The sequence below is a fragment of the Procambarus clarkii genome, chromosome 23 (assembly GCF_040958095.1).
Source record: "Procambarus clarkii isolate CNS0578487 chromosome 23, FALCON_Pclarkii_2.0, whole genome shotgun sequence".
Taxonomy (NCBI): Eukaryota; Metazoa; Arthropoda; class Malacostraca; order Decapoda; family Cambaridae; genus Procambarus; species Procambarus clarkii.
The window spans coordinates 14,531,709-14,544,699 of record NC_091172.1 but is presented as its reverse complement, the minus strand read 5'-3'; the positions used below and the strand labels follow the sequence as shown (position 1 = coordinate 14,544,699).

Sequence of the window (12,991 nt, the reverse complement as noted above, 5' to 3'; positions counted from 1 at the left end):
CTGTAGTTCAGTGCCTCTTACCTGTCACCCTTTTTGTTTGTTGGGACTACATTAGCAGTCTTCCATATTTCTGGCAAGTCTCCCGTCTCTAGTGACCTACTATACACCATGAAGAGTGGCAAGCAAAGTACTTCTGCACACTCTTTCATTACCCATGGTGAGATTTGTTGGTTCCGTCTGGACCAACAGCCTTCCTCACGTCCAGATCTAGCAAATGCCTCTTTACCTCATCTCTTGTAATTTCGAACCCTTCCAAGGCCTCCTGGTTTACTGCTACCTCTCCTAACTCAAGGACTTCATTTCGTTCTATTATAAAGACCTCCTGGAATCTCTTGTTAAGTTCTTCACATACTACCTTGTCATTCTCTGTGTACCTGTCCTCACCTGTTTTAAGTTTCATCACCTGTTCTTTCACTGTTATTTTCCTCCTGATATGGCAGTGGAGTAGTTTTGGATCGGTCTTGGCTTTATTTGCTATATAATTTTGATACTGTCTCTCTGCTGCTCTTCTCACACTAACATTCTCATTCCTGGCTCTCTGGTATCTCTTTCTACTTTCTGGTGTTCTGTTATTTCGGAAGTTCCTCCACGTCTCTTTGTCCCTTTCCTTTGCTTCCATACATGCCCTTTTAAACCACAGATTCTTATTTGGTTTTTCTTTTTTGCTTTTGGGCCGGGATAAACCTGTTTACTGCCTCCTGACACTTTTGGGTGACATAGTCCATCATGTCTTGTACGGACTTAGTTCTGAGTCCCATGGTATATCCCTTAGGAATTTTATCATCTCATAATTTCCCTTTCGGTGCATCAGCCCCTTGTTTTATAGTTCTTTTGGGAGGAATATTACTCCTAGCTCTACCAGGTACTCAAATATTAGTACACTGTGATTACTCATTCCCAAGGGGGCTTCCAGCTTAACTTCCCTTATATCTGACTCATTTAGGGTAAATATCAGATCGAGCATAGCTGGTTCATCTCTCCTCTCATTCTTGTCGGTCCCTTGATGTGTGTTGGCTTAAAAAATTTCTTGTTGCCACTTCCAGCAGCTTAGCTCTCCATGTGTCTGGTCCTCCATGTGGGTCTCTGTTCTCCCAATCTATCTTCCCGTGGTTGAAGTCTTGCATGATTAGTAGTCTGGATCCGTTCCTGCTAGTGACAGAAGCTGCTCTCTCTATTATATTAATGGTGGCCATATTGTTTCTATCATATTCCGGTCTGGGTCTTCTGTCATTTGGCGGGGGGTTATATATGACTACTACTATAAGTTTTTGTCCTCCACTTGCTATAGTACCTGTTATGTAGTCACTGAAACCTTCACAGCCCTGGATAACCATCTCTTCAAAACTCCATTCTCTTTTTATCAGCAGAGTTACTTCCCCTCTATGTCTTCCTTCTCTCTCTTTTCTAACTACACAGTATTCCTGCGGAAACACTGCATTTGTTAGGTTTTCATTAGCTTTGTTTCTGTGAGCACTATTATATCTAGGTTTTCATCTAATGCCCATTCTCCATGTTCATTGGATTTGTTTGTAATCCCATCTATATTTGTATACATTGCCTTGAAGCTCACTTTCTCCTGTACATGCTTGTTTCCTCTTCTTGGTGGTCTTTCTGCAGATGGAGGAAGTCATTTCATAGCTGTGGGGATTTGTGAGTTGGTTAACAGGGGTCTCGGAGGATTCTGGGGCGAGGGGTGGGGGGGCAAAGGATGGTATGGAGTGAGGCAGGAGGGGGAACAGGGAGGTATTGGGTGAGGGGAAGGAGGACAGGGAGGATATGTGGTGAGGGGGGGGTGGGGAGGTTGAATGAGAATGTGAATAGGGACAGGGAGGGTTCAGGGTAAGGAGGGTTTCTACAGAGAGGAAGATGAGGGTGTTGTCCTCTCCTCTGGGGTTTCTGGGGTGCTGGTTGGGAGTTCCCCACTCCCCTCCATTACTGTTGTGTTGGGGTTTGTGGTTCCCTGGTTCTCTCCTCTCCCCCGGCGCTTCCGCCTTGCGTCTGCTGCCCTTACTCTCTCTTCCCTCGTCATGTCCCTCTGGAGTAATAATTTCCTATATCCTTTCACATAGAACAGATGACTCTTCCTTGCTAGAATTGCCTCCTTCGTGATCTCGTTTGAAAACATTATCTTTATCAGATGATCTCTATCCTTGTGCCAGCCTAGCCTGAAAACCCTCTCTATGCTGTGTGTGTGGGGGGGGGGCTCTCACCTATTTATGCCTGCAAGATCGAGCTATTAGCTCTTGGGCCCCCTCCTCTCTGACTGGTTGTCTAATAAAGTGACTCTTGACTTTTTTTATCTATCCTATCACTTAGCACAGCCCCAGCACACAGAATCTACCCAATTGTGTTCGGTCTCGGAAGGGAATCGAACCTGGGTCCTTAGGACCATGACTCCAGAGCGCTGTTCACTCGTCTGTGTGCGGGGTGTCCGTGCCTTTGTGAGTGCTTATGTGTGTGTGCACGTGTTTGTGCGTGCGTGTGTTTGTGTGCGTGTTTATGCGTGTGTGCAACTGCTTGTGTGCGTGCGTGTGTGCGTGTGCGTGTTTATGCGTGTGTGCAAGTGCTTGTGTGCGTGCGTGTGTGCGTGTTTATGTGTGTGTACAAGTGTTTGTGTGCGTGCGTGTATGTTTTATTTGCTAATTGTTCGTTAACTAAATTGTTGTACTAATTGATAATGGTTCATGAGAAGTAAACATTGTTGAGAACAGTTCGCTTGGGCTCACCCCTCCCCTCCCCTCTCTCCCTTTTAACAAGTGCACACGCACACACACACACGCACACGCACACGCACACACACACACACACACACACACACACACACACACACACACACACACACACACACACACACACACACACACGGGGCCTCGTAGCCTGGTGGATAGCGCGCAGGATTCGTAATTCTGTGGCGCGGGTTCAATTCCCGCACGAGGCAGAAACAAATGGGCAAAGTTTCTTTCACCCTGAATGCCCCTGTTACCTAGCAGTAAATAGGTACCTGGGAGTTAGTCAGCTGTCACGGGCTGCTTCCTGGGGTGTGTGTGTGTGTGGTGTGGAAAAAAAAAAGTAGTTAGTAAACAGTTGATTGACAGTTGAGAGGCGGGCCGAAAGAGCAACGCTCAACCCCCGTAAAAACACAACTAGTAAACACACACACGCGCACGAGCACCTGTATGCTTACATAGACAAGTAGAGACGCGTACACTGTGAACAGAAACACACAATAATCTCTTCAAGGTCAGAAAGCAGCTGGAAGGAGCTAGGAAGGGAAATTATAGAAGTTATCTCCATGCATAGGTTTAAAAGCTGGTGTATCAAGAAAAAGGTGCCGGTTATCATAGGAAATTTGGGGCCTAAGAGCTGAAATTCGGCTCCGTAAACTCTAGTAAGTAATCTATACTTATGAGAGAGAGTGTGTGTGTGTTTGTCTGTTCAAAGTTGGAGGCTAAGAATTAGTTTCACTCAAATTTGAAAACAAACATCTCAAAAGATTTAGTTTTTCCATGTAGTAATATACATCACTATTCTCGGATCTCTAGAAAATTAACAAAAGTTTCCTGTTATCCATAATTTGCTCATAGTTGCATAAAACAAATGATCCTTCCACAGCTGCAAAGATCTCTCAAGCCGTGCCCATGTGTCGGATTATATGGGTAACTTTTATAATTTATAGTATTTCACGCTCCCTAACCTCCTCGTACCTGCGACCAGACACTAGTAGGTGACAATTATATTTTCTATAAGAGAGAGAGACAGAGACAGACAGAAAGAGACACAGAGACAGACAGTAGATTGATGGATGAATAAATGGATTGAAGATGGACAGATGGATAGATAGACGGATAGATTAATGGATACATGGATGGGCAGATATATGAAGAGATAGATGGATGGAAAGATAGATAAAATGCTGGACTGATAAATGAATGGATAAAAATATAGATGGACGAAGAGATAGATGGACATTTGGATAGAAAGACAGGTGGAAGGATAGATAAGAAGATGGATGCATAGAAGAATGTATAATTGGATTGATTAATGAACAGAAGGATAGACGGGATGATAGATAGATAGATGATAGATGGGTGGATAGATGATAAATTGATGGATAGAAAAATATATGGATGGAAAAATGGGAAGTTGGATGGATTAATGGTAAATGGATCGAAAGATAAATGAAGGGATACACGGAGAAATAGAATGATGGATAAATGGATAGTTAGATAAATTGATGGATAGAAAAAAGACCCAGACACCGCCGGGTGCCTCCCCCGAGTAATTACATACTCAAAACATAAACTTTAGCAGTATACGATGATACAAAGGCAAACACAAGACACGAATTAGTGTGAGGGGTGTAGTGTGGGGAACCTAGCTTGGCAGCCACCACACACACACACACACACACACACACACACACACACACGCGAGTGTGAGAGTGTGTGTGTGTGTGTGTGTGTGTCTGAGTGTAAGTGTGGGAGTGAGTGTGTGCGCGTTCCAAGGTGGATGAAGATAGCTTAGTTTACCAGCGTAAACATGACGAAGGTCAAGGAAAACGGGAAGAAAAAGGAGACTAACTCAAACTGTCAACCCATCGTCACGCAGAGAACTGGTGGCGGCTAAGTGGGTAGGTAGAGGACCCAGCATCCACCAGCAGGCCAGGGAGGGGTTGTGAGAGGCCTCAGCATCCACCAGCAGGCCAGGGAGGGAATGTGAGAGGCCCCAGCATCCACCAGCAGGCCAGGGAGGGAATGTGAGAGGCCCCAGCATCCACCAGCAGGCCAGGGGAGGGGATGTGAGAGGCCCCAGCATCCACCAGCAGGCCAGGGAGGGGGTGTGAGAGGCCCCAGCATCCACCAGCAGGCCAGGGAGGGGGTGTGAGAGGTCCTAGCATCCACCAGCAGGCCAGGGAGGGGGTGTGAGAGGTCCCAGCATCCACCAGCAGGCCAGGGAGGGGGTGTGAGAGGTCCCAGCATCCACCAGCAGGCCAGGGAGGGGATGTGAGAGGTCCCAGCATCCACCAGCAGGCCAGGGAGGGGGTGTGAGAGGTCCCAGCATCCACCAGCAGGCCAGGGAGGGGGGGTGAGAGGTCCCAGCATCCACCAGCAGGCCAGGGAGGGGGTGTGAGAGGTCCCAGCATCCACCAGCAGGCCAGGGAGGGAGTGTGAGAGGTCCCAGCATCCACCAGCAGGCCAGGGAGGGGATGTGAGAGGTCCCAGCATCCACCAGCAGGCCAGGGAGGGGGTGTGAGAGACAGATTACCATTTAAATAGACTGGATGAAATTTCTCAGCTTTCTAAGTCCTGCAGGCACAACCACTCAGGTCTTGGCTGGCTCACACACTCCCACATGCATACACACAGTCAGTCATGACACTGATGAACAGTCAGCCATGACACTGATGAAGTCAGTCATGACACACTGATATACAGTCAGCCATGACACTGATGAAGTCAGTCATGACACTAATGAACAGTCAGCCATGACACACTGATGAACAGTCAGCCATGACCCACTGATGAACAGTCAGGCTGGTATGGAAACAGTGTTGTTGATCTACGGAAGAAATTACCGAGTAATATAATAGACATAGGATCACCGGATTGTTCCGAGAGAAGCCAAGACACATTATAGTGAGTTGGTGATACATAACCAGCGCCTCACATAGGCTAATGGTCTCTTGTGTAGTTGGTTACAGGACTTGTGTAGTGGGGTGTGAGCGCCTGGAGCTACACTGGCACAGCTGATACTGTACTTTATACCTATATTCTTACATTGATTTGAGCACTCAAGTTCTCTTAGGTATTTTGAGAGGTTCTTAGTCTCCAGCAGACACCTTCACCTTCAACTAAATTCGGGCAGCTAACAGAGTACACATTCTCTGGTCTAGACTCCTGAGTCGTTGTCATCACGCTCAAGTGCCACCTCTTACTCCATCGAAAGTTAACTTTATTCATCCGTTTTCTGCTGAAGTAAGACATTATCAAAAGAAGTTGCCAAGCATATTTGGGTACACCTCTCCTCTTTCCTTCCCTCTTGCCTTATACAGACTTCCTCTCCCACATCTCCTCAGTCACGTCTTGATAAGGCTTCAGAGCGGACCGAAACATCTTCAATTTCATTTTTTGTCACAAGTCTACGTTTGGTCATTTGTCTTTAGCCACGTGACTTATTCTCTGAATTTCTGTACCCTTCGTGGAGTTAATTTTAACATTGTTAACAGGAAAACTAAATTTATGTTTAGTAGCATTCCAGAGAGAGCGTTTGTCACCTGTTTTAGTCCAGACGAGCGTGAGGGTAAGTCCTGGTGTTCAGGTGGGGCTCCTTGGCCCTCAGTAGGTGAAGCTTGCCACCAGTGTACACAAGAGTAGCATAACTATATGATATATAATGTTATAATGCCACTTGGCCCCCAACCCTCGTTAGTGCCAGCTGGCCACCACCCTTCAGTGTCAGCTGGCTCACACCTCTCCTCTCCTCCAGCAGCTGGTGCCATCGAGGGTGATGGGAGGGGGATGGGGGAGCCAGGGTGCTGCGCCAGCCAGCAGACGTCGGCCATCTCTCGTCTTCCTCCCCCTGCTTCTGCTGTCCCTGCTTCTGCTGCTGCTGCTGGCCTGCAGCGCCACCGCGGGCGGCGCCCCTGGCGTCGTGGCCAGCCATAACTACTGCGTCATAGGGGCCGGCCCGGGCGGACTCCAGATGGGCTACTTCCTGCACAAGGCGGCCAGGGACTACATCATCTTCGAGAGAGCCAACTATTCCGGTGAGTGGACGGCCCTCTACCGCTCTCTTCACATACGTTAGTTTAGTCTGTTCCTTGTCGTGAACTTCAGTCAAAATGTTGAGAAAATGGGAACTATGGTAACGTAATGTGTTTATGTCGTTAGATGGAAACAAAAATGGGGGAACTGACAAACTTCGTGGTGATTGGAGGGTGGAATGACTATTTCATAAATATATTATTATATCTTAATATATATAGTATATGACAATATATATCTCCTTCGGTCTCTCTGATGGACAGAACCATATCGAGTTGCCATTATTGAATTATCGCAATTACCGCGCGCTAAGCAAACATTATGACAACCTCACCTGCCCGGCGATAATTACGGGGGAAGACCTATAATTAGGCGGGAAGCCTATAATCATGACGTCATTGGTTTTCTCGCGGTGGGGGGAGCTATTAAAAGAAAATGGGGAATCGATCGCGGAGTGACGTCACAGTTTGTTTATGTGAGTTCAGAGGTGGGAACATTTTGTTGTAACACTGCTGCCAGGGTGTTCATAACTACCCCCCCCCCCATCCCCCCATCCCCCTTCCCCTCCACCTCCCTCCATCCCCCCCCCTTCCCTTCCACCCCCCCCCCCCCCCGTCTCCTTCCCATCATTGGGGGGGGGGGGGCGGAGGGTGTTTACCTAATTAGCCAACCACGTCAGCAACTTTTCTAACTTCAACAAAATAAAACCTAACTGTAGATGATCTCGAAGATCAGCGTCCCCTGGGCCCGGTCCCTGACCAGGCCTTACAAGAGGGTGCGAATTTGGATTCACCATTTGGAAAGATTATGCAAAGCCGAGCTCTTAGGGATCCTCGGAGGTGTTATGGATAACTAGTTGATGAGGTACCCGGCGGTGCTTGGGTCTCTTTGCCTCCCCTCCTTCTTTCCTTCCCCTCTCTCTCTCTCTCTCTCCCTCTTTCTTTCCCTCTCTCTCCCTCCCCCCCCCCCTCTCCCTCTCTGTAGGGTAGATTTAACCACCATTTACTGTATTGGCGCAACTATTTTAGTCATTGATGTTAATTGATCTATTACCCACCCGTCCATTACCACAAGTCATCCGTCCATTACCCCAAGTCATCCGTCCATTACCCCAAGTCACCCGTCCATTACCCCAAGTCATCCGTCCATTACCCCAAGTCATCCGTCCATTACCCCAAGTCATCCGTCCATTACCCCAAGTCACCCGTCCATTACCCCAAGTCATCCGTCCATTACCCCAAGTCATCCGTCCATTACCCCAAGTCACCCGTCCATTACCACAAGTCATCCGTCCATTACCCCAAGTCACCCGTCCATTACCACAAGTCATCCGTCCATTACCCCAAGTCACCCGTCCATTACCCCAAGTCACCCGTCCATTACCACAAGTCATCCGTCCATTACCACAAGTCACCCGTCCATTACCACAAGTCATCCGTCCATTACCCCAAGTCACCCGTCCAATACCACAAGTCACCCGTTCATTACCCCAAGTCATCCGTCCATATCCAGAGCCACTCACCACAACAAAGGTCCCCCATCATTACCGGAGTAATGTGATGAATGGGTAATGATAGCATTACCCATTCATCGGCACCCATGCCGGACCTCACCTGTTGACCATGAATGGTGTCCACCTAATGTTTATACTCTGAGCTTCTTACAGCATGTTAACGCTTAGAGTATAATGCTTGAAGGCTCCCCCCAGAGCTATCAGGCTCTGTCAGAGCTACCAAGCTCTGTCAGAGCTACCAGGCTCTGTCAGAGCTACCAGGCTCTGTCAGAGCTACCAGGCTCTGTCAGAGCTACCAGGCTCTGTCAGAGCTACCAAGCTCTGTCAGAGCTACCAGGCTCTGTCAGAGCTACCAGGCTCTGTCAGAGCTACCAGGCTCTGTCAGAGCTACCAGGCTCTGTCAGAGCTACCAGGCTCTGTCAGAGCTACCAGGCTCTGTCAGAGCTACCAGGCTCTGTCAGAGCTACCAGGCTCTGTCAGAGCTACCAGGCTCTGCACCCGGGCCCATGTCACCCTGTAGGAGCGAATAGCGTGTCCTATGCCCTTATAATGTCCTCTTCGATATCGTATTACAGTTTAACTATTAAAAGATGAAGTCAGATTGATTTTATACATTTTTATGTCTTGTCCTCTCACAGGACTCCCCGAGGGGATCTTATGGCACACAAAATTTGAATTTTCTGTAGTATGATCAGTATTAAGCTTCTCTCAAGCTGAGAATAATCAAGAGTAAGCTGATCACAACGCAGGATGATCAAGAGAAAGCCATTCAGCAGCATAGAATGATCAAGTTTAAGCTTCCCTCGAGCCCAGGATGATCAAGCTCAAGCTCCTTCCAAGCCCCTGATGGAAAGTGACCAATTAAGTTGCAAATGGGACGAGCCTGGAATTGCTCCCCCAAGGTTTAGCACTGTTATGTGTTCTGTGTCAGAGCCTGGCGGGCGGTGGCCTGTGTCCTGCCTTACTGGCTGGTGTCTACACACGCACACACACGCGCGCACACACACACACACACACACACATACACACACACACACACACGTGCACACACACACACACACACACACACACACACACACACACACACACACACACACACACACACACACACACACACACACACACACACACACACACGCGCACACACACACACACGTGCACACACACACGCACGCGCACACAGATGAGGCGAGGTCAAGAAACACCTGTTGCATCTGGATGTTAGAAAGGCTGTTGATCCAGACGGAATCTCACCATGGCTATTGAAAGAGTGTGCAGAGGCACTCTGCTTACACTACACTACACTAGTTGTGTAGTGTAGTGTATCTTACCAATTTCATCTCCTAAATGATAACTTGTATCTGGTCTCCTGCTCCCTACACCTATCTTCATAACATTACATTTGCTTGGGTTAAACTCTTAACAACCATTTGTTCGATCATTCCTTCAGTTTGTCCAGGTCTTCTTGAAGCCTCAAGCTGTCCTCCTCTGTCATAATCCTTCTCATAATTTTGGCATCGTCAGCAAACATTGAGAGGAATGAGTCTATACCCTCCGGAAGATCAATTACGTATATCAGAAACAGGATAGGACCGAGTACAGAGCCCTGTGGGACTCCACTGGTGACTTCACGCTAATCTGAGGTCCCACCCCTCACTGTAACTCTCTGCTTCCTACTGCTTAGGTACTCCCTTATCCATTGGAGCACCTTACCAGTTACTCCTGCCTGGCTCTCCAGTTTATGTACCAGCCTCTTATCGGATACTGTGTCAAAGGCTTTCCGACAGTCTAATAAAATGCACTCCGCACAGGTGGAAAAAAAAGAGTGCCCAAATGAGCCACGGAGATATTAGAAAGAAATTTTTCAGTGTCAGAGTAGTTAGTAAATGGAATGCACTAGGAAGTGATGTGGTGGAGGTTGACTCCATACACAGTTTCAAATGTAGATATGATAGAGCCCAGTAGGCTCAGGAACCTGTACACCTGTTGATTGACAGTTGAGAGTGTAACAAACTAGGCTGTTGTAAGAATTATCCAGAGTGGTTTATCGACAAAAGAGGATGGGAAGCTGAGCCCGCATGGTGACCTGGGGACCTGACCCCCAGGGGAATTCGCGGTGGAAATAACCAACGCTTTGTTCATAGCTGCGTATAATGAATCATCCTATAGTATTCAGTAATTTAGAGAAATTAGCTTTTATTCATTTTGTATTAAAATTGTATTGTATAATAGTACTGGATACAATATCAAGAGTATTCTAATTATTGAGTTTAAGTCACCATCAGTGACGTCACGAATCAGATCTAACTTGTAAGTCGGAGTGACCGGCGGTCATAGGTCAGCAGGGTTGACAGGTCTACTATTTCTCAAAGTTTTAATAACCATTTTTGTGATCGGGAACAGCTCTGCCGTTAGAGGCTTGTGTAATTTAATTTCAGTAAAATAATTCAACCAGTCTGGATCAATTAAGTACAACAGAGGTTAATTGTTATAACTTAACCTTGCTAAAGTAACTGGGTAAGCGATGCGGAACAATACAATGTTCTAGTCTGGGCTAGATCAGACGAGGACAGATCAGTGTGAATACGGGAGCAGCTGAGAGAGGTCAAACATCTTACCTCTCCCCGAGACCAGCCCAACATCTTTAGCTGGTAAAACATAGAGGTATAGTTGCTATGGTTATGTATAGAAATAGTCTCATTTGCCATTCAGGTCAAGTAGGGAGTGTTAAAGTGACAGGGAGTGAACATATTTAGATTTTTGTTTTAGTTTTCTTTTAATAAATTAAATTTGTTAATATTTTGCATTTTATTATTTCCATGTATTTTATGTGTATACTTGTCCTGGTCACGTGGTCCACACGAGGTAGAGTTGGATTGGGCGCCGATTCTAACATCGATTCTAACATCGAATCATTCCCGTGTAATTAATTTCACACTCTTAAGTTTCCACGGTCATCGAGTGGGGATCAAGCCCCAAGGTTGATTAATTAGCGTGATCGATCCAGACCTCGATCATTGCTCTTTGTTACTGGTCTGGTGGTGGCAGCGTAGAGGCGACTCTAGGGTTTTGCTCAAAGCCTAGGTCACGTCATACTGGGTGTAGAATCCTAAGTCGGTCAATCGTCTTAGGACCACGTGGCGTGGAGTTGGCTTTGGTAAAAGTTTTGGAGTCCCTTGGTAGAGAATAAAAAGTAAGAATACGGGTAGAATTAGGTGAGTATGCACACACACACACACACACACACACACACACACACACACACACACACACACACACACACACACACACACACACACACACACACACACACACACCTTTAATATAAGACGTGAATTATTCCTTCAGAATTTCGCAGGCGAGAATTCGTTAAAACCCGAGAAAACAATGAAGCAATTAGTGTTTGAAGAGTCCTTCCATGCATGCCTGCAGAGATGACTGCTCCGTCTGCTCTAGCAGTCCTTGTATGCATGCCTGCAGAGATGACTGCTCCGTCTGCTCTAGCAGTCCTTGTATGCATGCCTGCAGAGATGACTGCTCCGTCTGCTCTAGCAGTCCTTGTATGCATGCCTAAAGAAACAACGTTATTTTCCTTTTGTTACACAGTTGGGTACAGGAGCAGACGGCTGCTGACTCCCGTCACCAGCTGACAGCTCTCCCATACCAGTGCTCACGCTAAGCCTTACCCGCTAGTTTCCCTGGAATACGACCCGCCAATCGCTTAACAACCAGGCACCCAATCACTGGTGGGCGAACAGAGGCATACAGTTAAGAACTGACGCTTAGTCAATCCTCGCCGGCCTGGATACAGATCCAGACCAGATCGGTCTCCAAGCCCGGGGCGAGTGTGTTACCACTGCGCCACCAGCAACTGTTTCTGTCTGCTCCAGGAATCCTTGCTTGTTTGTTTGTTTGTTTGAACGAGTGGTTCCTGTACTCCAAAACTCCTTTGCTGTTTGGCAGGATTCAAACAGACATCTACCGGGAGTTTCCAGGTTGACTCAGGGTTGTGGCCAGGACCCCGCACGCGTCATGTTAAGTGTGTCACACCGCGGTGAGGGTGACGGTTGGTGATGGACTGTGGCGGGTCCAGGAGCACCAGCGGTGGCGCCGAGGGCCTTTCGCCTCCACCACTCACCTTCCATCACTCACACACTCCTTTCTGTGCAAGGAATCATTCAGAACCTTGTATACCACGTATGTAAGACCAATCCTGCAGTATGTGGCCCCAGCATGGAGCCCGTACCTTGTCAAGTACAGGACTGCGCTGGAAAAAGTTCAGAGGTATGCCACTAGACTAGTCCCAGAACTAAGAGGCATGAGTTACGAAGAAAGGCTGCATGAAATGCACCTCACGTCGCTGGAAGACAGGAGAGCTAAGGGAGACATGATCACTACCACAAAATTCTAAAAGGAATCGACAGAGTAAAAATAAACTGTTTAACTGGGGTGATACGCGAACAAGGGGACACAGGTGGAAGCTGAGTACCCAAATGAGAGACAGGAACGTTAGAAAGAACTTTTTCAGTGTCAGAGTAGTTAGTAAATGGAATGCATTAGGCAGTGATGTGGTGGAGGCTGACTCCATACACAGTTTCAAATGTAGATATGAGAGAGCCCAGTAGGCTCAGGAATCTGTACACCAGTTGATTGACGGTTGAGAGGCGGGACCAAAGAGCCAAAGCTCAACCCCCGCAAGCACAATTAGGTGATT

General features: G+C 47.4%; 1 protein-coding gene across 2 annotated transcripts in view; it reads left to right on the top strand.

The window, feature by feature from the left end:
• Positions 1-12,991, top strand: part of LOC123764079 (FAD-dependent oxidoreductase domain-containing protein 2) — a 140,640-nt gene that overhangs the window by 78,173 nt on the left and 49,476 nt on the right. For both annotated transcript variants that reach the window (XM_069329903.1, XM_045751598.2), the window contains exon 2: positions 6,490-6,766. In XM_069329903.1, the coding sequence (XP_069186004.1) occupies positions 6,490-6,766 (277 nt within the window). The remainder of the gene's footprint in view (positions 1-6,489; positions 6,767-12,991) is intronic.